The sequence below is a fragment of the Megalobrama amblycephala genome, linkage group LG11 (assembly GCF_018812025.1).
Source record: "Megalobrama amblycephala isolate DHTTF-2021 linkage group LG11, ASM1881202v1, whole genome shotgun sequence".
Lineage (NCBI taxonomy): Eukaryota > Metazoa > Chordata > Actinopteri > Cypriniformes > Xenocyprididae > Megalobrama > Megalobrama amblycephala.
Genome location: NC_063054.1, coordinates 6,579,582 through 6,606,077, shown reverse-complemented (window position 1 = coordinate 6,606,077; position 26,496 = coordinate 6,579,582). Strand labels below are relative to the sequence as shown.

General features: G+C 36.1%; 1 protein-coding gene across 2 annotated transcripts; it reads right to left on the bottom strand.

Annotated features, from left to right (window-relative positions):
• Nucleotides 1-703: 703 nt before the first annotated feature.
• Nucleotides 704-25,464, bottom strand: kcnk10a (potassium channel, subfamily K, member 10a). Of its 2 annotated transcripts, XM_048208496.1 has the most exons (8): nucleotides 24,702-25,464; nucleotides 22,848-22,916; nucleotides 21,147-21,529; nucleotides 8,583-8,700; nucleotides 7,387-7,547; nucleotides 4,776-4,968; nucleotides 2,746-2,888; nucleotides 704-2,361 (listed from the first exon to the last, which is right to left on the bottom strand). In XM_048208496.1, exons 1-8 carry the CDS (start codon nucleotides 24,754-24,756, stop codon nucleotides 1,705-1,707), a joined length of 1,779 nt encoding a protein of 592 aa, XP_048064453.1. In that variant the 5' UTR covers nucleotides 24,757-25,464; the 3' UTR covers nucleotides 704-1,704. The 2 variants fall into 2 exon arrangements, with proteins under 2 accessions (XP_048064453.1, XP_048064455.1); XM_048208498.1 differs by lacking the exon at nucleotides 22,848-22,916 and having other exon boundaries at nucleotides 24,702-25,460.
• Between the last annotated feature and the right edge of the window lie 1,032 nt (nucleotides 25,465-26,496).

Sequence of the window (26,496 nt, the reverse complement as noted above, 5' to 3'; positions counted from 1 at the left end):
TAAAGTAACATTGTAGATATGTTATAATGTTGTGGAATTGCCTCTGTCAGACAACTAAAAAAGTGTCAACACAATGGCTTGAAGGCATAGTTGACCCAAAAATAGAAAATGTAACTTTAGTTAGTGTGTAATGTTGCTGTTTGAGCATAAACAACATCTGCAAAGCTATTTAAGGATTACAACAAACGGCTATTTAGGGACTACAACAAGCTTCTTCCCGGGTTGGTGACATCACTAACCCCAAAATTTACACAAACCCTGCCCCCGGGAACACACAACAAAGGGGGTAAGGCCATGTTGGGCTGCTTTAAAGAAGAGGAAGAGTTGTTGTAGTAGAGTGTTGTTGCCATGCTGTCATTTTACGCCAGACTGCTTCACAAACGAGGGTCAATTCAATGCTAAATTTGCACAAAAGATTAACATGACGGCACATGCTCATCGATCAGTTGAATCAACTCCACAGCAACTACATAAATTTATCCACTAACCATTCAGAAACGTCCAGATGCATTAACTTCTTCCTGAGTCTCTCCATCAGTGTCCGACTCCGGTTTGAACAATGTAAGGCTGAACACCGTTACTGACAGTCATCATTTTGGCTGTGTGAGATTCTCCAGCTTTGTTGTTGTTGAGCAATTGAAGAGTGAGCTGTTAAAGCTCCGCCCTTTTCTGGAAAGGGGGCCGGGAGCAGTAGCTCATTTGACACACACAAAAACGGCATGTTTTTGCTTACACCCAAATGGGGCAAATTTGACAAGCTATAATAAATTATATGTGGGGTATTTTGAGCTGAAACTTCACAGACACATTCTGGGGACCAAATTCTTATAGTACATCTAGTGAAAAGGGGCATAATAGGTCCCATTTAAATAAAATGTCTTGAATGGATAAACTGTTCGGTAGTTTGTGATTAAACTCTACTAGACATTCTGTGTTTTACATATTGTTTCCTTTCTACCTTATGGCTGCTCTTCCATCCAACTGTCCTAATCTTTCAAAATATTAAAACAGTACTGTGTAGCAACAACCTTAGATATTTCATGAAGCGCAGGAAATTGTATGTCAGACATACCGTACAATTGAACAACTACAGTAGGACTACAAGCCCTGAGATTTGATAGGTTAACTTCATGAATCTGGATCACACATATTGATGCACTTGTTTTACAGGACAGTAGAGCTCCGTGCATATACAACGTGTCAACAATTTAACATGTTTTTTTTTTTGTTTGTTAGTTTTTTTGTTTTTTTTTTAACTTCAAAGAGATGTATGATCTTTGATCTTGGGGGATTTAAGTCTCAAGGTTAGTCTCTCCATTTAGAATGGGTGGGAAATCTTGATAAGCACTGTTTTTGAAGCAGTTATGTTTCCTTGAAGTACAGTATGGCAGAAAGAACATTGAAAGTGCAACACTTTTAGTTACGCTTCAAACAAACTGCCAATGTAGCTTGCTACAGATTTTATGTTTGCTGTCCAAAACTTTTGAAGAGATTCTTTCCAAGTTATACAAGCATTACTCAGCGGTCTGAAGAAGAGAACAAAGTGTCTTCCAGTGCTACAGTCACCATATTTCCATTATCAAGTTATCAGGACACAGTGAACAGTTAAATGAACAGCAGAAATTGAGATTCTCACATCTCAGCTTAGGGTAAGGGCTAAACAAGGCACTTTTGGCATGTGTTATTTTGTTTACGCTGTTCCATCTAGGGCTCCATCTGCACATGGAACTCTTTGTCTTCAAGTTTTGTCTCGTTTTCTTCCTCTTTGGTCTGTGGCGGTAGAGGCATGAATCCGTTTTGTTTATTGGGGCTCTCCACAAAGAGAGGTAAGTTGGTCAAACTGGTGTTGACCTCTTTCTCAAGCTCCTCGTCCTCTGCCTCTTTCTTCTCCTCATCCATGGTGGGAGTATTACAACTGAAGGAATCTAAGGCTTTCCGACCATCATCTGGGATGTTCTTCCTCAACTCTCTGTTCTTGTTCCTCTTGGCTAGTTTTGTGACTGAACCAAGGCGGTTGAAGATGTTATCTTCAGAGTACGCCTGGCTTGGGTCGCTCCGTCGATGCTCATTCTGTTCAATTCGTAGACGTAGGTTGTTGAGTTTCGTGTCGATGCTCTCCTGGGAGGATGTCTTGAAGTTGGTTGCATCCAGGCTATTGAAGGCAGCTCGACGTTCAGGGGATAGCATGTCTAGGGAATGGGCCCGCTGGTCGAAACCCAGCTGCCTACGCTCCATACTGCGAATGGTGGCGGCCCGCTGCAGTTTGTCGTGAACTTCCACACTGAGTCGACGTCTGGTCTCACGGAGCTCTGCTCGAACATTGGCTTTCCATTCTGCGGCGTGAGCTTTAATTTCACCCACCTTGAACGAGATAACAATGGCAAATAAACCTGTGAGCCTTTAGTTGTCCATGCGAATAATTATTTGAACCTTTTACGAGTCAATGACAATAGTAGTAGTATTGCAAAGAATTTCATATTAAGAATTATTTTTTCTTCATTATGATATCAGGAAAGTTGTATCACCCTGATATGTTTAACTTTATGCTCCTAAACATATCAAAATGAATTATACATTTGTATCATACAAGAGACATATTCAAGTTTTTGTATGTATAAATTGCATTTTCATTGTATTTTTGAGTAAATGAATCTATCAGTTTCAGAACATTAACCATTACATCACATATGGAAGTAGAAAAGCTTGGAATATTCAATATAAATGCAATGCTATCATAAGTCTCACCTCCATTTTTGTCTTTTTAGAAAGCACCCTCAGCCAGTCTCCAATCATGCTTAGAACTGCAGCAAAGTAAGCAAGTCCAACTAGGATCCAGAACCACACCAGTGGTCTGTACCATTTACGGTATTCTATTCTTCTATTGCCTCCTGGAAGAGATGCATAAATGACACTTTCATTTCAGAGTTGCGAGCATTTGATTGTCTTTTAAACCTACAAGGATGCTTTTTGAGAAGTACATCAAAACCTCCTGCCAAATTCACGTAAGCTATTTTCCTGACAACAGCAATCAGGCAAGCTAAGTCTTTTTTTGACAATTCATGGTGTCTGCAAATAGAAATACTTCAAAAAGACAATAAAATGCTTTTATATGATGTGTTTTTTTTTTTTTTTTTTTCAGGTATTAAATAAAACAAAGTCTATAATGGAATCAACATGCACAAGTAAAGTTCTTTTCTCGATCCATTTTGCCTACCAAAGCAAACCAAAAGCCATTGAAACGGCCCTCTACAGGAATCTAAATAAGATCAAAATCATATTTGAGTGTTTACATAAATCCTGGCTCATTTTATATATATATATACAAAAATATATTATATATATATATATATATATATATATATATATATATATATATATATATATATATATATATATATATATATATAATCATTTTGAAATAGCTGTGGCGTCATTTCCACCAATTTCGCTTTGTAAATTTTGTTCAAAAGTTGGTTTTACTTGGTTACCAAAGAAACAACGGCATCATGGGTATGAGATGAAATCTGAAACATTGAGGCTGTTTAACTCCACTTTTAGACATACACTCACAAACTTCCCTAAGCACTTCCCCTCGGGAGAATCTCCACTGCCATTTTGAAGTGCGTTCAACTTCATCAAGTGGGCGAGGGAAGTTTACTTGGACAGACCTTCGACCCCTTGATTTTGACAGAGCGAGTGAGTATACTGAATATGTACACTTCAGGCAGATCCGTAGACCACAATGCAACAAGGTTGTGACATCATAGCAAATCACGCTTAATTTAACCCCACCTCACATAACTCTAGTGTATGATATTGGAGTTATTTTGACATTTAACCGCATAATACTTTAAGCTGACTAGTAAAAATCTTAAGAGACTTAAAATGCTAGCTAAGAAATGAGCCTTAGCAAAACCAAGGAAACTGCCATTTCATGGTTGGGAAAGTGTTTTCAAAAGGCCTCCAAGATAAAGTTGTGGAAAGGCACAAGTTAGGAGAAGGATACAAAAGATTTTGAAGGCTTTAGCTAGAAAGCTTATGGCACCACTAACACTAGATCAGGCAGCCCTGCTGAAAAATCCAGCTAAAACCAGCTACTTCGAGCTTAAATTAGCTAAGACCACCCAACCAGCTTAGGCTGGTTTTAGCTGGATTTTTCAGCAGGCAGTCCATCCAAATTGGATGGCCAAGCCAGGAGGACATCGATCAGAGAAGCTACCAAGAGGCCAAAGGTAACTTTTAAGGGCTTACAAGGCTGGGACTGGTCAGAAAGAAAGAAGTCTTTCCAGAAAATGTGCCACTCTCAGTCTTGTTTGCGCAATGCAAACACACACCTGGAAGACTCTGATGCCATCTGGCAAAAGGTGCTATGGGATAATGAGACCAAAATTTATATTTTTGGACTCAACACAGAATTTGATTGAACTTGAGCAATTCTGCAAGGAAGAACGGGCAAATATTCCCCAAACTAGGTGTGTTAAGCTAGTACAGACATATGCAAAAAGATAAATTAAATTAAATCAGGGGAATTATCACTTTTCCAACCCTGTTATTCTAGTTTTTCATTTTTGTTTTCTTTTATCAGTTTGGTGTTGTAAGGCTTTGTAAATTTGTAAATTTGTAAATAAAGCTAGAAAAGGTTTTGATTTCAGGCTGTATGACAAATAAAGTAACTATTTCACTGTATATACTCTTAGACATTATTGGTGGACAAATAATTAGACTAGTGTGAGAAGTGTCTTTTCACATTCATTTAGACTAAAATTTGTTTGTACCTGCAACATAATCTCCGATCCCAACAGTCGTCAGGGTGATGACCACGAAATAGATCGACTCCAGCCCGGTCCATCCTTCAATGTGCTGGAAGATGATGGCTGGTATGGTGACGAAGAGGATGCAGCCAGCCAGGATGAAGAGCAATGTAGAGGCCACTCGGATCTTGGTCTGGCTTATTTGATTGTGTTTGCGCTGGGAGGGGTGAAATAGACAAAAAGCAATATCAACATGAAAGATGAAGCAACATGGTACAAGAGCCATTCTTAGTCACGCAAACAGCACGACTTCATAGCCAGCAGCGGCCACATGTGGCATGAGAAGACATTTCGTGACTTCGTGAAGGTGGCATGTGTTCATTAGCTCTCTGAAGGGCCTAATGATGATCTGAAGGAGACTGATTAGCTGTAATGAGGTGTGATCTCAACCTGTCCTGCAGATGCCACTGCCACAGCATGCTGGAGCCTGCTGGCATCAGGAGCCACAGTTCTCTGATTATTTACTAGGCCTGTACCTCTGCTGTGAAGAGTCTGACTAACCGACCACAAACAAGTGCTGTGATATTCCTGGCTAATGCCTCCCAGAAAGTGATAAAAAGAAGTGACCTTGCATATTCTAATTTGATAAACTTATCACTTGACATGCTAATTGTCAGGGTAAACAATTAATCACACTTGTGTTTTTCAGGTGTGATTAATTGGTGTAACCAATTTCAGGTGTAACCGTTCAAAAGTTTGGTGTTGATAAGACAATGTTTTTGAATATATTACTATAGAAAATATAAATATATATATATGTTTATCAGTAAAGATAATTACAATTCAAAATAATATATTACTATGAAAAATAAAATGTTTTCTAATTTATTCCTATGATGCAAAGCAGAATTTTCAGCATCATTACTCCAGTCTTCAGTGTCACATGATCCTCCAGAAATCATTCTAATATGCTGATTAGTTGTTCAAGAAACATTTATTATTATTATTATTATTATTATTATTATTATTATCAATGTTGAAAACGTCTTAGGTTACGCATGTAACCATGGTTCCCTGAGAAGGGGTACGAGACGCTGCATCCCCTAGAGGGTGCTATGGGGGATGCCTCTGGCATAGTATCCTGTAGGAGACGCAGCACGAGTTCCCATTCGAAAGGGAACATTTGTGCTGCATAATATTTTATTATTTTTTTTTTTTTGTGAAAACAGTAATATAGAAATTAAAAAAGATAAATGTATTTACTGTCAAAAAAAAATTATGTGTCCTAATTTCATAAAAGTATTAATTGATTAAGTTCTATATAGCCTCCAAACATCTTCGCACTCTAAGGGTAGGTTTACACAACAACAAAGTATGGAAAAGTTTTTTTTTTTTTTTTTTTTTTTTTGCGTACAGATGACAGCATTCCCAAAACAATCCCAGTTCACATGGATCTGTGAAAACGACTAAAAACTCTGTATTATTCATGCCAGGCCAGTAGTTGGCGATGTCACTTTGAAAAGACACACTATGCACCTATAGACTGAACATGTAAAACACATGTGCATGCAGTTTTCACAAATTCACGTTTTTGTAGTTTACACAGAGGCGATAACAGTACAGTTTTTAAAAACTAGCACTTTGGAACCCATTTTCAAAAGTTTACATTTTCAGGCCCCCATTGTCATGTAAATGAATGGCCAAAATGCATTTTATTTGAAAACCATGTCATGTAAACAGCCTCACAAAAGGCCACAAAACTAAGTATGCATTGCATGTGATATCTTTAAAATAAATACTATGTTTATACTATGTTAATACTATATTTTGAGTGTTTATATATATAAATGAGTGTTTTATATATATAAAGTTTATATATATATATATATATATATAAGCCCTAAGATGCAGTGATTATAATTTTCTTTTTTTTTTCTTTTTTTTTTTTTCAGGATCATTATATTGTTCTTGACATCTCACTTCCAAGATGATTAATTGCTTAAATAATTATAGGATCAGATAAAAAAAATCACATAAATATGGAAAAATAAAGAACATTGTGTCATCTCTGTTTTTTACCTTGTGGTAACTAAGAAAAAAAATGTCATTTAACTATGCAATTCAAAATATATAAAAAAACCTAGAAAACAGGTATCACAGGTGTTTGAAAAATTATACACTTAACTCTGGTTTCACAGACAAGGCTTAAGCTAGTCCCAAACTAAAATGCATATTTGAGCTGTTTTAAGTGAAAGCAACTTGTTCTGACATACCTTAAAATATCTCACTGCCATCGTTTTGTCTCAAGATGCACACCAGATTTTTAGATTTTTAACGAAGACCTAATTCTGGCTTAATGTAAGCCCTGTCTGTGAAACTAGGCCTACAGTTTTTTCTGTTAAATTTCTCAATTCCTACTGGCAAAAAACCTGGAGACTGACTTTCTGCAACTAGCAATGGCTCATCCCGTTTGCAAATCGGAAAACAAAAAATCTGGGCAAAAGTTTTGTATTGTATTCCAGCCTACAGACGTGTGTCTTACCACAAAACCCATTGAACAGACTGTACGTCTATCAGCCTTGTTTTCAATGACCTAGAAAAGAAACACTAGTTTTGTGCTCAGCAGTTCACTTACCCTGAACATTTTCTCCACTTTAGCAATGCTCTTCACAAAAATAGTCCCTAGCTGATCACCAACACCAGCCAGCAGAAAGCCAAAGAGTGGGATGCCAAAAATTGCATAAAGGATGCAGAAAATCTTCCCACCCTCTGTGCTTGGAGCGATGTTGCCATAACCTTAAAAAGACAAGAGAGTAATGGTGTAAATTAAGACAACAGTGGCATTAGTATGTCAAATTAACCATTATATATTCAGTGTGACATATGAAGAATGCAGTGCAATAAAAATTGTCACATAATGGCAGGGGGTTCACAGAAAGGGGACTTTATTGGCTAATTAGATGGATATTCAGTTTTAGGCCTCTGTAACACAAAATCGACACAAAATCAAATGAAAGAGTCATAAACATCTTCTTATAATGGCAGATATACTGTAAATCAAGATTCTAAATCAGTCTGTTAATTCCAATGCTACCCAGCCTAATATACTTTTTAGGTTTACTGTGCATTATAGAAAATTGCCTCCTATGGTCCCCATGGATCAAAATGTGTCTACTGAGAGCATTTGAAGGTTTAGCAACTGAAGTGTAAAAACTAATCTTGTTTATGTCTTTGTCCATTGCCTTCTGGATGGCTGAGCCAATGAGAAATGACACTGAGAGTCCTGTCAGCATTTAAATACTCACCTGCATTGCACAACAGCTTCTTTAAGTAATCAATCACAGGCTCTGGCAGGTAACACAGCGAGCAGCTTATGGACTTTAAGCGCATGGAATGCTCCATAAGAGTTCAAATGGTGAAATACTGCCTCCCTTTGTATTCCTGTCAATGTATTTTTAAAAATGCACATACATTGTGGTGTATTTCATGTATGTATTGTTTACAGATTGCCCCCTAATTGATTTATTCTCATTGAGACTCTAAAATGTAGCTGAAATCAATGACTCACTAGTTTCTAGTTTCATTTGGATTGACAGCTGAAGCAGGGATAGTTTCACACATGGCATATAAATGGGGTTGGCCAGAAAAAGAAAAAAGATTGATTGGTGGTTACAGGGTCTGGCATATTGACTGAAAGTGAGACTGTATGACACAAGCAAATGCCTTGTATTTGGCTTGAGCTATGCATATTAATGTGGTTTGGAGAAGTCTAGTTCCTTATGGTAAGAGTTTAAAATGTTTGTATAATATCCAGGGATGTTTAGTTGTTACCTATTGTTGTTATCACAGTTCCAGCGAAGAAAAAGGAACTCCCTAAGTCCCAGTGACTGGAGTTGTATGACGTGTCTCCGATAGGACTGACTCCAGCGTTCACCGCATCTACAGAGTGCTGGGAAGAGATAAGACTGGAGTTTAAGTCCATTACATGAGCAGCACGTCTTGCAAATGATTAATAGTCCATTCCAGTGACAGATCATTTAATGTGGTAATGAAAAATCAAAATTGGTATCAGGCCAGAATAAACAAATAATTTCAACATCAAAAGGGACTGAAACTCTAAAAGCCACACTGATATTGAATGCATTTTTAAGGAATTATGGCAAAACAATTTAAGGCTTTTAACCTAGTCTTTTGTGCAATTTATAAACCAATATCTAAAAAAATTATTAAATAAAATGAATCCACCCATACATTTAAAGGGACAGCTTGCTCACAGTTGTCAAAATACATAAATAAACTTCTCAGTGACGACATTTCTGCACAATAATATCAAGTTTTGCGATATTTTCAAAATGAAATGTCCAGTGATTGGCGTTAAAAGCTCATTCAGTTTTATCTGAAACAAATGAATGTGAATCTGGCAACATTTTATTACATTGGTATCGCATACTGTGTTTGTATCGTGGCAGTTGAAATGTTCTATAATAAAATGTGTGATACAAACACATTTGCTGAAGCAAAAATGCCATTTTTAAAAATGTCATTCCTCATCTCAAGTGCAATGCTGTACCAGGTGATCTACCGAGCAAGTTTACTACATCCAAAAAACCTTACGTATGGAGCTGTTTATGTTATGCAAATGCCAAAAAGTATTGGTTTAAAAATCATGCACTAAAGTAAAAGTGTTTTGTGGTCATAACATAGTTTTGTGCAAGGAATTGCTTTGAATTAAGTCTTTATTAATTGCCAATCTGTAATCATAATTTGTGTGAAAGGGAATAAAAGCTGTTGATGTTTTATATCACTAGTGTTCATTTCAGCTGGAAACTGTAGTGAAATGTATGTATAGGTAGGTTTTTGGAGTTTTGCAAATATTTTAGGTAGAGGTAGCCTAGTATTTTTCCAATAAGCCTATATGTATCAGCCAGTACATACTGTAAAACATTAAGGGTGTAAGAGTACATGTATTCACAGTATGGATGTCACAGTTCAGTGCATACAGTCACATGATGAATACAGTCATTCACAGGCTATCCACACTCCAATTCAGAAGGGGGCGTGCGTGGTAATGCAATGCTGTTTGCTAATTGCCACAACAGGAAAAAGCGCAGAACAAAAAGAACAGATGATCTATGCATAGATATGTTTCTGTGCAATCTCTCAACCAGTTTCAACCACAGAAAGACATCAGTAAACAGCTTGAGAATAATATCTCACATAGCATTACATTTACTACAGGCAAGTCATTTAGTGTCCACAGCATGTTACTGTGGTTCACTAGAGATATGAACTCTAGAGGGGAGCCTTCCACTAAATATATGCACTATATTAGCTTTTATATTCATTATATTTACCTGTTAGTAATGTCTTCATTATTTAATATACGCAGTAAAAAAGAATTGTTGGATTAACTTAAAGGTGCAATATGCAGTAAAATATCCAAAAACCACTAGGTTTATAATGCACAGAGTAACGTTATAACCTTTTCGACACACTCAAATGTATCTAATATGATAAACAGAGCTGCGTTACCTGATAATGATGACCAGAAAAACAGAAGCGGCGCCGGCAACTGCGGCAAAATAAAAGTTCCGCTGCTCGTGAGGTGTGTGTTGCGCAATCGCTCCAGCGGTCTCATTCAGCTCCCACAACACTCGGTCCTGCTCTGCTTCATACTACAGTTACGTTAATAATCGCATCCATGAACATGATTTCTGCCCGAGTTCCGTCCCGATTATTTTCCACCGGCTGTAAGGTGAAGACCACATGTCCCAAGATTCCATGCACGTCATCATGCTCGTCATCAAGCTACGCCTTTGTTTTGAATAAGCCTCTAGCGACCTCTAGTGGACAGAACATTTTACATATCAAACCTTTAAAAAAGTTACGTGGTTGCCTTAAAATTTTGAGTTCATTGAAACGAAAAATTTGAGTTAATTCAATGAATGCGATTGCTTTAATCAACAGAAAGTCAAAATATTATGTTATTTTAACTATTTAAGTTGATTTGACAAAAAGAAAAAATGTTGTGATAACAAATCGAGAAAATGATTTTTTACAGTGTTTAAATATGTTTTTATTAAATTTAAATTAAATAAATAACAATTTTATAATTAGATTTAGAAGTTAATGCGAATTAACTTTTTTTTGTATTGTTGATTTTCGTTATATCTAAAAATAAATAGCAACTGAATTTAATAGTTTGGGCTCTGCTGTTAATTGTAACCTTTTATATAATAATATGCCAGAAAGGGATCCCTGTACTGTATATAGTCCAATAAACCACTGTTTAATAAAAAATAAGAACAAAAAAAAGCAAATTTATGTTTAGTTTTCTCCCCCCACTGTACCGAACCCATACCGGACCGTGACTCCAATACTGAGATACGTACCGCCAGTTTTGTACCATTACAACCCTATAAAACATCCACCTAGATATTATACATTCTAGTGATGCTTGAAAGACTTCCACATAGATCAAACAATAAATAAATCCTCTTTTGTAATGCAAACCATAGTTTTCAAAATAGTTTGTCATGGTCAAGGCATCCTACTGAGGGAATGATTCAGATGAGCTGTCTAGCTTTAATGAGCCTTTGATGATGAGATGTATCATTAACAGACAGGAACAGAGAGGGCGGATCAGAAACAGGTCACTCAGCCCAACAGGAAACCTGGAGAGCAGATGGAAGCACTATACTGAGATCAACAGGAAGCGGCTCAGGTGTGAGAAACAAGCGTGTGGGCAGCTGAAGGGCAGGTACACAAGGGCAGATTCAGAATCTCTCAGTCTAGACTGGATGCGTAATACGAAGTTTGAGCCAAGTGTAAAAGCAGAACCTCATCCAAGAGAAAAGAATGCAAATTTACGAGAAACTTATTTTGATTCAGAACAAAGTAAGTTACATACTTTATGAATAATGATGAATAGCAGAAATCTAAATAAAATCTTTACATTTTTGGGTGAAATTAATCATCTTGAGATTTTTTCTCAGTCCAAGAATGGAAACTGCTGTCCCTTGATCGAGCTCAATTTTCTCTTATAATGGTATGTTCTCGACCGTTCACCTCAAATGGCTTTTACCTCAACACAGACTGCTAGAAAGCACAAATTTGCATTCCATCTGTCTGTGCGACACCAACTCTTCTTCAATTTCATCTCTGAAATGATCTGAATATTATTTTACTCCATCTGCTAGCCAGGGTGACTTGTATATGTGTCTATGTCCCCAACAGAGAGATGTTACACCACTTTTAAGCTGGTGTGAAGATGTCTTCGAAGAAACATAAATGTGTTATTACAGCAGACAGCAGGTGCTCAGATGACAGCATCTGGAAGATTTCAATCTCATCATGAGTCATTGTGTCAGGAGTAAACCATATATATGGAAGCTGTAAATACTGTCATGAGTGATCTGTTTTTTCTCTATAAGATTCTGCCTTAAACCCGGCCAAATTAATCAGGCAGCCACATCTCTACTAATCACTGTGGCACTGTGCCCTGATTTCAAATTAAATTTATACCAAAAGCATGGTTTTTGAAAAGTCAGATATTGTTTGATGTATGCAGACTTGTGATATACTTTAGCACCATTTCCACAATGACAAAATCACTCACTCCCAAGCCTCATGGTAACCAGTTACTATCACAGAGTGGCACTCTTCCTTTCATTTCATCAAGCGTTCTAAGTTGCCACATACATGATGTTTTGCAATTGATTCAATTGTTTGGTCACACTTTATATTAGGCGTCATTACTATGTACTTAATCAAAAAATAAGTACAATATACTCATACTTAAGGGTGGGTTGAAAGATAAAGGAAGGGTCAACAGTGTAATTATAGCAAAAAAATAATAATTACAGCTGTAATTCCATGCAGGTATTTTTAAAAATATAAGTTACATAGTAGTTAAAGACACCTAATATAAAGTGGGACCACTTTTTTATTGTTATGCCTTTTGCTGATTACATTAGCCAATCAGCTGAAACACAATTTAAACTGTGTTCATGAGTTTATAAGCGTCCCAGATGTAAAATATGGTTACAAAAAAGCTGATGACACTTTATAATAAGGGCTCATTTGTTAACATTAGTTAATGTATTAACTAACATGATCTAACAATGCACAATACATTTGTTACAGTATTTATTCATCTTTGTTAATATTATATAAAAATCCACACTGTAAAAAAAATCCCAGTAAAATTTACGGTAAAAAAACGGCAGCTGTGGTTGCCAGAACTTTACCATAAAAAATAATCTGTTAAATTTACGGTAAAATAACGTATTTCATTAACTGATGTAATGTTAATTTACCAACCTAATGAAGTACTAATATCTGTTTTGTACCTTTATAATACACTGACAGTCACCAAACACAGTGGTGATAAGAGTCACATGATGAATCAAAGTTCATCACAAGCAGCTTTTCCACAAGCTGAGGAGGACAATACTAATATATAGAAGGTGCACACAGTGTCATTCACACACACACTAAACACCATCATAGTAACATGCATGAAATTTTAAAAATGCAATAAACATTAATTTAACAACATTAGATGTAACATAAAACCCTAATGTACATAACTGATTAGGAAAAAAATGAGAAAAACTAGGAAGAAACAGAGTTATTTCAACGAAAATATATCAAATGTGACATGTCACGCAGGGAATTGTGCGAATGTCAATTTACAGTTTTTCACTGTAAATTTTACAACGAATTGTTATTTTTCACTTCCAAAAACTGTATTTTACCGTAAAATTACATTAAATGTACCATTAGATCTATTACAGTTATTCACCGTATATAGTACGGAAACTTTCTGTAAACCAATTGACAGTTTTTCACCGCAGCATTTTTACAGTCTTTTACTGTTAAAATCACGGTCATTTTTTACAGTGCAGTTGTTCATTGATTAGTTCACAGTGCATTAACTAATGTTAACAAATACAACATCTGATTTTAATCATGTATTAGTAAATGTTGAAATGAACATAAATGTTGTAGAAGTGTTGTTGATTATTAGTTCATGTTAGCTAAAGTAGTTAACTAATGTTAACTAATGAAACTTTATTGTAAAGTATTACCAAAAAGCCAGATTTAAATGGTCTTTTCAAATATCTCTTTCAAATATATGCATATTTTTTTCTTCTGATTTTTGTGGTAAAATATAAGAGTCACTCAGAATATTATTTATCCAAAAGATATTTTACCTCAAAAGAAAAAAATAAAATCCAGCTCTCACAACTGTTAACAAAATATTATACATATAAAGTCAAATATTTCTCAAATATTTATATAATTTGGTAGTTTGTGGTATGCCTTTTAATCACAAATTAATTTAATTAGATCATTGCAAAATATTGTTTTACTAACCCTACAGTATTTAGCATCATCATTAAAATTATTATTTGTCTGTCTGTCTGTCTTTTTGTCTGTCTGTTTGTTTGTTTGTTTGTTTGTTTGTTTGTTTGTTTTTGTAATTTATTATTTTTTGTATTTTGGTTTTGGGGTAAAATATGCAATTACAGTATGGTACAAACGGTTTAAAATCAAATCCCAAATCATTTACATATATATATATATATATATATATATATATATATATATATATATATATATATATATATATACCAGTATTAGAGATGTTGTAAGTTGGATAAATAACAGTTTAATGGCAAATGTAATATTTTCTTTAATTTTCTCGTAACACTTTAATAAGGTACATTAGTTAACATTAGTTAACTACATTAGCTAACATGAATTAATAATGAACTGCACTTCTACAGCATTTTTTAATCTTTGTTAATGTTAATTTCAGCATTTACTAATAAATTATGAAAATCAAGAGTTGTATTTGTCAACATTAGTTGGTAACACTTTATTTTACAGTGTCATTGTTACATATGTTACATGTAGTTACTGTTGTAATAACTATAAATTATGCATAATTACATGCAACTAACCCTAAACCAAACACAAATCCTAATTCTAAACCTATATTAAGTACATGTAGTTATTTAATATTACTCAGTACTTAAATGTATAATTACAGTGCAACAAAGACACCTTAAAATAAAGTGTAACCCATTAGTTAATGCACTGTGAACTACCATGAATAAACTATGAACTGTATGTTTTTAACTTATGTTAAAGATTAAAAAATACAGTAACAAATGTATTTCTCATGGTTAGTTCATGTTAGTTAATACATTAACTAATGTTAACAAATTAATCTTATTGTGAAGTGTTACCAATTTTCTTTGCAAGTACAGTTCTGTAACTGGAGATGAAGAATCTGAGCAAATGCCAAACCAATTCCTAGAGCTGTAGACCAAACAGAGAATGTACAACACACTAATGCTTAAACATTTCCTGCATGGCCATTTTAGCTGAAAACACCTTTTGAGTGTTCATGCTCTGTCTGGTGTAGTGCTTTGGAATTTCTTCCCATTCTTCACCTCCAGTTACATCACTGCCAGATTGCAGTACATATGCACGGCTCACAGCCTGAGCAGAACGAAAGCAACAGCTTACATTCAGCTAATCCACACGCCACTAGCCTGAATCATCGACGTTTTGCAGCATTTATAATAAGCAAAACCACAAGTTACGTCTCTTGCTGCAGATCTGTTTTCCATTTTCTTTGTCTTCCAGCTCAAACAACATTCAACAGCAGAAGCTGACAGGAAGCCGCTGTCGTGTCCGCCTCCCTCAAGCTCTTCTGGAGTCATTGAGGCTGAGCTATTTTGAAATGGTGCTTTGTTATAAAGCTTTCAAATGCTGCTGGTTCTAGATTAAATTAGGGTTTCAGGTTATCGATTAAATTATGGTTTTAACCTCCCCGCCTCAGTCGTTCCATGGAGCATTGGGCGGGCTTCGCGTTTTCCGCTGCCCATACTCCTGATGGAGCTCCATTAGCGAACACAGAATCAAGATTACCTAAGAGAATGCTTTTAAGACTTGATTGTTCTTTATCTGCGGAGCTGGATGATTATCGTCACTCATCTATCAAAGATGCTTCTGTTCCTTTAATTTGGCTCCACCTCTCAAGGACATCTTGAGAGAAACATCCTTAGCATTTAAGTACCAAAATCACAGTAACAAACACCACAACTGCACAACAGAAGTGACTACTCAACACAATCAGAATTCCTAATTAATGTACAATGTGTACTTCAACAAATGGTCTTCCAATCAGTGTAGTGAATCATGAAAGTGGCTGAATAGTTAAACAGCATTGCAGCTGCTTGAGTCATATGAACATTTTTCCGGAAGCTGATCTGAATCGCATGAAAATATATTAGGATCTGTTAATGGATTCCTGTAAATCAGATAATGTGTTTGTGATTTTTGTTGGGGTTGGGGTTGTGTGTGTGTGTAGACTACAAGAAAAATATTAAACCTTAAAGGATTAGTTCACTTCTGATTTAAAATTTCCTGATAATTTACTCACCAAAATGTCATCCAAGATGTCTTTCTTTCTTCAGATATTAAGGTTTTTGAGGAAAACATTCCAGGATTTTTCTCCATATAGTGGACTTCAACGGGGTACAACGGGTTGAAGGTCCAAACTTCAGTTTCAGTGCAGCTTCAAAGGGTTCTACACGATCCCAGCCGAGGAATAAGGGTCTTATCTAGTGAAACGATAAATTTATATACGATCCCAAACGAGGAATAAGGGTCTTATCTAGTTAAACAATAAATTGATATACTTTTTAACCACAAATGCTTGTCTTGCACTAGCATCCACGACTTTACACATTATGTAATCATGTTAGAAAGGTCATGTAGGTGGAAGTACTGAAAATATCCATCTCATTTTCTCCTCCAACTTCAAAATTGTCTGACATTTTATGTACGTAATACATGAAGTCGTGCACTATAGTGCAAGATGAGCATTTGTGATTAAAAAGTATGTAATTTTTATTTTTTTTAGAAAATGACCAATCGTTTTGCTAGATAAGAGCCTTATTCCTCGTCTGGGATCATGTAGAGCCCTTTGAAGCTGCACTGAAACTGACATTTGGATCTTCAACCCATTGAAGTCCACTATATGGAGAAAATTCCTGGAATGTTTTCCTCAAAAACCATTATTTCTTTTCAACTGAAGAAAGACAGACATAAACATCTTGGATGAGATGAGGGTGAGTAAATTATCAGGAAATTTTAATTCTGAAGTAAGTTTTGCAACCTAGGGTCATTGGTAAAATGTATCTACCATTTATTCAAAATTTCAAAAATGTACCTACAATGTATACCCTTTCACACAAATTATGAGGTGTAATTATAAATACAGGAGCAGAATGTCAATTAATAAAGATTAATTTTCACTAAATTATGACCTCAAAACACTTTTCCCATAGTGCATGATTAATGCAAGTAATGATTTTGACATTTGCCTCACATAAACAGCTCCATGTGGCTTTTCTGTTGTAGTAAACTTGCTCGGTAGCTCATCTGGTACATCTTATTGTATTTGGGATGCCGAGTGCTTTGGTACGAGTCCTGTGACACAAGTTGTGATAAAAGAACTCAAAGACTTGTAGAAGCAGCAAAAATGGCACAGTTGCTTTCAGCAAATGTGTTTTTATCTCATGTTTGCCTTTGTTAACACTATCGATTCGATTTACACTAGGGTTTAGTGAAGGTGGTACACTGTTTTCCTTTTAAAGCCATTTCATTTCCGAACAGCCACAAAACGTGCAACAACCAATCTTATAAAACATTGCCAAATTCACATTCATCTGTTTCAGATTAAAATGAAAAAGAGAATCAACTTAACCCTTAAATGCATACCTCGGGTCTTTAGTAACCCGGGACGTCATTCAATACCCTCCTCCTTGTTCATTTTATAAAGTTAGACATCAACCTTCTTGGTATTCCTCAATCAATTCATTATAAAGAATATAACAAGAAAAAAATCATAAAATTATTAAAGAATGCCTATTTTTGTATTCATTTTTTTGTAAAAATTGTATAGGGTCGCTAACGACCCGAGGTGTGTATGAGTGTACATATATTTTTTCTGCACAACAATAATTAAATCTTAGATGATGGAATAAGTGGAATTGACCTTTATTCCACAAGGTGGCAATGTCTGAAACACAATGCTGAGGTGACGATCCATTCAGACAGAAAACGAAATAATAAGAAAAACATGAAATGGCTCAGCGATTTACTGCAGAGCAAGTACTGAACGCAATCAAATATGACTGTAACTGTTACTGGATAGATCTGGTGAAGCTGTTAGCGATCGAATTATTGATTTTGAAGATGTTCAAAATTATAGTTTTGAGAATACATTTGAGATCATGAATGGGCTCATATTCATGACCTCAAACATAAAAATAGCCCATTATTTGCTGAATTTACTGGCAAATGAGCTCTGACGAGGACAGTGGTGAAGACATAAAACATCTGCTCAAACGGAGCCCTTTCAAGCTCCAAAAGGTAACAAAATATGCTTTATTTTATTCTTCTGTAATTGTTACTTTAATATCAGAGGAGTTTTATATTATCGCAACAGGTAGAGATCCATCAGTGTTAGATATAGATCCGGGTCAATAAAGACCCGAATATGTAAGAACGATTGGCGAAACAGTCATGCATTTAAGGGTTAATGTTGATTTCAATTGATACTGGGATTAACATATTGCTAAGCTAATGACATTTAACTTTTAACAATATTCTTCAATATTGAATGAATTCTAAATATAATTAATATTTCTGACAGTTCATCTAACATCGTGGATGGATTTTTACTGAATTCAGCATTATGGGACTGCATTTTCCGAATACATACTATGCTTTAGAATTTGCTGTGAAGAATGTATCCTTTACAATGGCCTTCCCTTTGTGAGGGTGCCTACGATGCCTTACAATGCTGTCTATGTAGTCAGCTCACTTGATATTGGAACAGAACCAGAGTCAATATCTGGAAGGTCTCTGCACTTGGGTGCCACTTTCCCTGTTTTATGAGGAGCTGTGAGCACTGGTCCCTGAAAACCCCAGGACTAGCAAAAGAGTGATGCATTGCAAGACAAATAAACTGCTTCTGTCAAGTCATGATCAGAACTTGACCCTTGTAAACCAGGCTATAAACAGATCACATGGATAAGAATTTCTCCACCTTTCCTATAATAAAATTTGAAATGGGCATGTGTCTGTAGGGAGTGTAAGAAATGTATACAATTTTTAGTGACTTATGCACCAAATTGCAAGGTCTTCCAACCGGATCTCATGATAAATGTAAATATTTTTTGAGTTTGCAATTTTCTTGCGTAGAACCGAAAGCTCAAACATGCTGCATAACACACGAGAATGAACCTCATTGGTTACGCAGCACGTTTGAGCTTCTGGAAGAGGTTTGTTCTTGTGCGTTATTCAGGTTAGATTGAGCTTGGTTGAGTGTCTGCTTATATTTGCTGATCAATATTTACATGCAAGTAAAAGCCTAAATTAAATCTGTTCATCATAACAAGCAATTGATTTTCTTCAGAAAATATTGACTAAACCACTCGATTCATATGGATTACTTTTCCGATCTCTTTATGAAGTTTTCGAAGCGTCAAAGTGGTAGTTACAAAGGCAGTCTATGGAAGGAAATCTGACAGCATTCTGTCATCAAAAAGATCTTCATTGGTCTTCTGAAGATAAACGAAAGACTTACGTTTCATGTGGAATGACATGAGGGTGAGTAATTAATGACAGAATTTTTATTTTGGGGTGAACTAACCCTTTAAATAAGGGGTAGTTGTAACGTGTACGTTCAGTTTTCAAAGTGTTCTGTCCCTGTTTTGCCTATCTGTGTTCCCTAGTTGTTTCCATGGTTGTTAATTAGTTCCTGAGTATTTAAGCCTTGAGTTCTTTCTGTTCATTGTTCAGTGTCATCTGAGTTTTACTTTGTTGCTAGCTCCTGAATATTCTTGTTCTGGATTACTGGATTAAAGACTGTTTTTGTTATATTCTCTTGAGTCGTGTGCTTCACTGCAGCAATGCATGTCAACAGTTCATCCAAAATGAAAATTCTGTCATCATTTATTCACACTCATGTCATTCTAAAACAGTTTGGCTTTTGTTTTTTCTGTGGAACATAGAAGAAGATATTCTGAGAAATAATATTGTTAATATAAAAGAAGTCAATAGGCTTTAATATTGTTTGGTTTACAACATTCTTCAAAATGTAGTTTTTTTTATGTTCCAAAGTAGAAAAATATAAAAACAGATGGGGCTGCTGAAAAAGGAAAACAATTGGACCTTTTGTCCTAGGCCGATGGTTTTGGTTTTTAGTTTATGGATCATTTCACCGGACTGCAGATCCAGAATGTGATTCGAGAAGGACCCCTAGAACACAATTGCTTGGAATCTGTGATGAACATTTTGGACTGGGCCCAACAATTGCTTCCTGTGGCACAAGGGTGAGTAAATGATGAAAGAATTTTTGGGTGAACTGTTCCTTTAAGCAATTACAATTCAATTTGCATATTCAAACTCGCCAGGTTTTACATCATTGACAACATATTTGTTCTTGTGTGTCTCTTAACTGATGCGACAATGGTCACAATGTGTCACTATAAGACTTGGAATAAGGCACAGAACTTTTAAGGACTACTTTTAAGGAGCTTTCCTCCATCCTGAGCTATGATGTCAAAGACAGCAGACATGGAAAATGCTTTTAAGAGACTCCGAAAAAGAAAGATTTGCAATTGAAATACTACTTGAAAACATTTTTTGGTCAGAATACCTGGATAAAGATGCTCTTTGCATCCCAGGGGGTGTAATTACAGCATCTACCAGCAGGGACAAATGGATTTGTGCTAATCAGCAAAACCTTGAACCCTTGATGTGAGATGGTCAATCATAAGTCTACAGTGCATTAGCTTTGCAGGAATGAAAAATCATTTTTGTTACAACATTAGACATCACATCATAGACCTGACAAAAATATATTACTCAGGTTTCAGAGATTGAAAGGTTGCACAGTTTGCAATGCTTCCCCCATAAATCTCTGCTATTTTATTGCTGAGCACATTTCTGAAAAGTCATGCTAAAGTAGGCTCGGTAAATGAGAACTATTAAAGACAAGAATGGATTTTGCACATTGCTTCAAAACTGCACCGATGCCATCATGGGCACTATTCATCAAACACTTCAACTCTACTCCAATCGGGTTGCTGTCATACATTTCCTATGACAGTCTGCTCCGATATCTTTACATTTATTTTCGTCGGTTGCTCCATTTAGCACTGTCCAACTGCTGTGCCCCGGTCTATTTCATGAGTGAAGCTCACATGTCAGACAGATCGATGAAGCTATATTGTTACACTAGATCTGAGATCCCACTAGGGACACTACCCGAGCTCTACTACAGACAAGCAACAGTTTTACCTTGATGAGCTCTTCCAGCTCATCAGGGGTCACGCAGGGATGTTTCTGCAGGAAGGTGGCCTTCTTAAAAGTGATGGTGTCTTTTTGGTTGCTCTCGAAGGGTTGTTCCAGGGCTCTGAACACCAGACCGCCAGCGACCAGGTATGCTACCACCACCACAAACACGGCTAGGACAGTCTTCCACTTCATGACTGTGAGGAGGGCTGAGCCGTCCGCCACCGCCTCCATGCTGGCCACCATACTAGCAGGCCGGGAGACAGAAAGGCGAGGTAATGTGCAGCCCATGGGGTTCTGCATGGTGGCCACACTGGCCTGCACCAAACTGGACTGCAACATCCCTGGTTGGACCTTCTTTGGCGGCACCAGGTTGGTCTGCACTGGCACTGTTAGAAAGAAAGACAATATACTGTTACTGTTGTTTACAACACTGGATCTCAACTGGTTTTGCTTCAGGACTCATATTTTGGTGATCCTGGAACAATATTTCTGTCTAAAACTATATCCCTAACCCTAAACCTAACCCAACCCATAAGTTATCACTAAAATCAGAGTAACTCTGATGTAGAAGCACCTAACCCTGGTTGTAAGCCTAAACTTGAAATAAACTCTAAACTTGTCCCTCAAATCTGATTGATTGATTGATTGATTGATTGATTGATTGATTGATTGATTGATTGATTGATTGATTGATTGATTGATTGATTGATTGATTGATTGATTGATTGATTGATTGATTGGAATGTTGTTCCAGGAACATCAAGAAACATGCTGTACTTGGTGAAATCACGCTCACCAGATTTTACATTAAACAACAAGTAAAGTAAACAAAAATGTTAGTAAAATCTTATACAGTTGCAAGAAAAAGTATGTGAACCACTTGCAGAATCTGTGTTAATAATTTTAAAACATGATGCATTAAGAGCCGGGGGGTGAAAACATTTGGAATTTGAAGATCAAGGTAAATTAGATTTAATTTGTCTTCCAGGAAACATGCAAGTATCTTCTGTTTCTTCCAAAGGGCAGTACTAAATGAAAAAAAAAAAAAAAAAAAAAATGATATTCAAGCGAAATAAGAAAAATTTGGACGTCTTCATCCTGTTCAAAAGTTTTCACCCCCCGACTCTCAATGCATCGTGTTTCCTTCTGAAGCATCAGTGAATGTTTGAACCTTTTTTAATAGTTGTGTTTGAGTTCCTCAGTTGTCCTCAGTGTGAAAAGACGGATCTCAAAATCATTCAGTCACTGTTGTAAAGGGTTCAAATATGCAAAAGATGATGGGAAACTGAAGAATTTTTGGGACCTGGAGATTTTTTCTGAAGAACAGTGCTCAGTTTAACTGTTCAGTATAAACAAGGGACTCATGAACAACCATCACACACACACACAAAAAAAAAAAAAAAAAAAAACAGTCGTAGATCATCCAGGTATAACCACACACAGTATTAAGAATCAATGGTTCACAAACTTTTGAACTGGGTCATTTTAATAAATTCAGCTATTTTTTTGTTTGTTTTATTGGACTTTTATGTAAAATATCTTACTCAGGACAGTACTAAATAAAAGCATAACATGTATTTTGTATGATCTCTCGTTTTTTGTTAAAATTGTGCACATTTTCACAGATTCTGCAAGTGGTTCACATACTTATTCTTGCAACTGTATTAAGTGAAAAATAATGTATAGGTCATACATTTTTTTTACCTTGAGTAGTTTCGTTCATAGTTTCGAGGATGGGAGCATGACATGCAACCTCTTCATGACGGAATCTAACTGACAGATGAATTTGCGACAATAAAGTTTGGATCATGACGTCCAAAAGAAAGATATGCATTTTCTCCATTTTAAAAGCTGATAAACCTATGATATTTACTATGCTGATTTGCTTTTTATTTTTTCCTGTTGTCCACCACCCTATCAGAACATACCTGCGATCTGTTTCTGTGTTGCAAACCACTGATTTACATTGGAAAGACTAGCCTATTCAAGAACCAACAATTAGAATCAAATATAATTTACTTTTGAGTTTAAGGTTTGCTTTTCTCCTGTGTTAATTTTACTTTAGTTTTAGAAAAGATGATTTTAAATAAATTAAAACACACTATGTATGAGAAAGGGTGATGTTTTACATGTAACAGACCCAAATGAAGCCTCCGATCAATGTTGCATACCCACACATGCCTCATGCCTGCACACATACACACACTTCTATTGGCTTTCTGAAAACCTACAGTGGAAAGCAGCAGTACCAGGGTGGAGCAACGAAGCTATATTGTTTCTGACCGACTACAGTCATAAACACATTAAACAGGTAAAAACATAAAAACACTGCTAATCAATATGCATATTCTAAAAAACAGACATCATGTTGTGTTGGTGCTACTGTAAATAAATTAAATTGACAGTATCTGTAATCAATAAACCAAAGAAGGCATTGATCACACGAAGCAGATATGAAGAGAAAGCCTCAAATTATTTCCCCTCAACTTTCTTGTAGTCAGGCAATGCCTTCGGCTGCAATATGTTGTAGTATTGCACAGCTGTTTATGTGGACACTATCCCTGCGGCATGACTGCAATAATTTACTGTGACAATTCGATAGGTTGTTTACAAGCTATTTTGACCCCACCTTAATATTTTGTCCCCCTAAACAGTCAGGGAACATTATTATGTGAATATTAACACTTTTAATAAGTCGTATTAATTCGAACTTGGATTAAAATATAGCTCGACAATAATAACTTCAATTGTAGTTGCATTAAATGACGGGTCTCAAAGATATGTGAAAAAATATAGGCCTGCAAACGTAATAATATCAATAATAAAATGAATAAAAGTAATTTTAAAAAATCCAGAAAGGTCATAAAGTATATGTTTATTACTTCGTATGACATTATCTGCAACGTGGTTAAGTATATAAACGCCAGTATCGCGAATATGTGTGATTTTTCTCGATATAGTAAGATTAGGTAATGCGCGTGTCTCCCGCGTATCATTATGCATTGCTCGTATCTCTGCATAGTACTCGTAGACTTAGACACGCAACGACGACTCTCTGTTTATGTGAATTTAGCTTTTAGGCTTATATTGACGTCTCTATGACTTGTTCCTGTCCCACCCTGATAACTATTGCAGCAAACATAAACTATACAGTTCTCTCGGTCATGTCGTGATTGTGTGGGGAAGACCTCTTAAGCATAAGCGATGTTGTGATTGAAACGCGTGGATGTGAATCTTAACGAAGGTGTCCTGATAAACTGAGACAGACAGAATGAGATCCATTATTGGAGACGTTAAACCTTTGGTAATGCACCACTAACTGATCACAGTCAACTACCTCACCCATTGGTAGCCTACTCCATCATCATTTTGCGCATCTTGCTTAAAGTGCTTTTGATTGAATTAGTTGGGATCTTAAATCACTCTACATGACATCTGGCTGCCAGAGCGCGTGTATGCTTCATTATGCTCATTATAACTTCTGTCTAAAATGCGGCATGAACAATACCACCGCATGTATGCCAATGGAAATGCGTTTTGGAAACGAAATGTGCCTACCTGGTGGGGGGTTCCAGTTCCCTGGTTTCCTTGGGTTTTCCGTTGGAAATTTCATTTTGGATTGGAGTTTAAGTCATGAATTGATCTTGTTTGATGAAGAAAGGCAATAAAGCAATTCAGGAGATACGGCGTAACTGTTGAATCATGCAGCGAATTTCCTTGAAGACATTGTTTTTAAACGAGACAGGGAGGTAAAGGGGCGCAAGCATGAGCTCATCTTCATCTTCAGGCGTGTAGAGGGATGTGCTGCTTGACTGGGATGAATCTGCCTCTGTCTCTTCATGGCACTTAAGAGTTCCAGATCACTCCGCCTTTTGCCAATTGCACCATTTTCCACGCGTCAGAGACCCTTTGTGTTTGAGGCGAACGGTGAAGGTGCAGCAGAAGTCCGCGCGCAGTTGGGGGCATCCTGTGAGCGCTTCGCGAATGGACTACATCTAGAAGGCTTTTCTCAATAGCCGCAGTATGTGGCAAGCCGGTTTAACATTTATTCCCCAAGACTTGTTTCATTTTTATGTCAGAAGTGATTATTTGTAATTAATTAAAAGTGACCATTTCACCATTTTTTTTTTATGGATACTCGATGCTCCATTTCACGATCTCTCACGTGAATGGTCTCCATTTATGAAACCACAGCCTTCCTCTAGCTCAAACTATAGAGCATGGTAATAGCAAATGGGTTCAATTCTGAAGGACTGCATGAAGTGGTGAATTGTGTATCTTGAAAACAATGTGAATCATTTTGGACAAAAGTGTCTGCCACATGTAAAATAAAATAAATGAAAAAAAAAAAAAAAAAAAAAACAGTGCATTTTTCCCCATGATTTGCGCAATGCCACTGCTATATATCCTGTATATATTCACATAATATATTTTTATCGTAATACATAATATATACATCTACTCTGAGTCTTTCTGACCCCAGATGACATTTGCTGAGAAAAGAAAAAGGGCATGAGATTTTGTAACTTTGTCAACACTTTCTAGATCTAAATAAAAAATAATGAAATAAATAAATAGGAATAATATAATTGTATGTTAGTGTGAAAGAAAAAAAGTTCCTCTCAGGAAGTTCAGGGTCTCCTGAGACCCCACATTCAAATGTATGGGGAAATTAAAAAATGAATACTTTTTTATGTACAGTATTTGTTGAAATAATAAAAACTAGATCAATCCACAACACAGAACACAAATACACAGAAGTGAAGTGGCAACCCTATAGCACATCCACGATGTGGAACATTGTCTGGGGTCTCTGAAGACCCCAACATCCTGAGTGAGGCAAAACTATTTTCTTGATTAGATATATATTTCTTAAATTCTTTTTTGTTTGTTTGTTTGTTTTGTTTCTTAAGGTATTCAGAATAAGGTATTCGGCTTCAGGCGCATCCTTAGTGACTTGCATCTAATGTCTATTTGATTTGTAACAGGAAAAATCAGAATACATAGTCTGAAATTTGATAGCTGAACCAGATCCCCACAGAATTCAATAAGCACTGATTAATTTAAATACTAGTCACTTATTGGATTAAGCAGTTTTTAATAAATAGTTACTAGCGAAAATTGACAAATATACTAGTTACATTACTTTTGCATTATAAAGCAATATAAGGATTTATTTATTAGTAATTAACAAATTCTAATAACACAAAAATAAATACTGTTTAGGTTAAAAGAATAAATGTTGAAACAGCTTGCCATAGCAGTATGGAGTCACCATATGCAAGACTCCAGCTATAGCCCGAAGCCCCTCTTACCCGATTATACTGCACTGTTGCGCCAAGTGGTGGTGTGT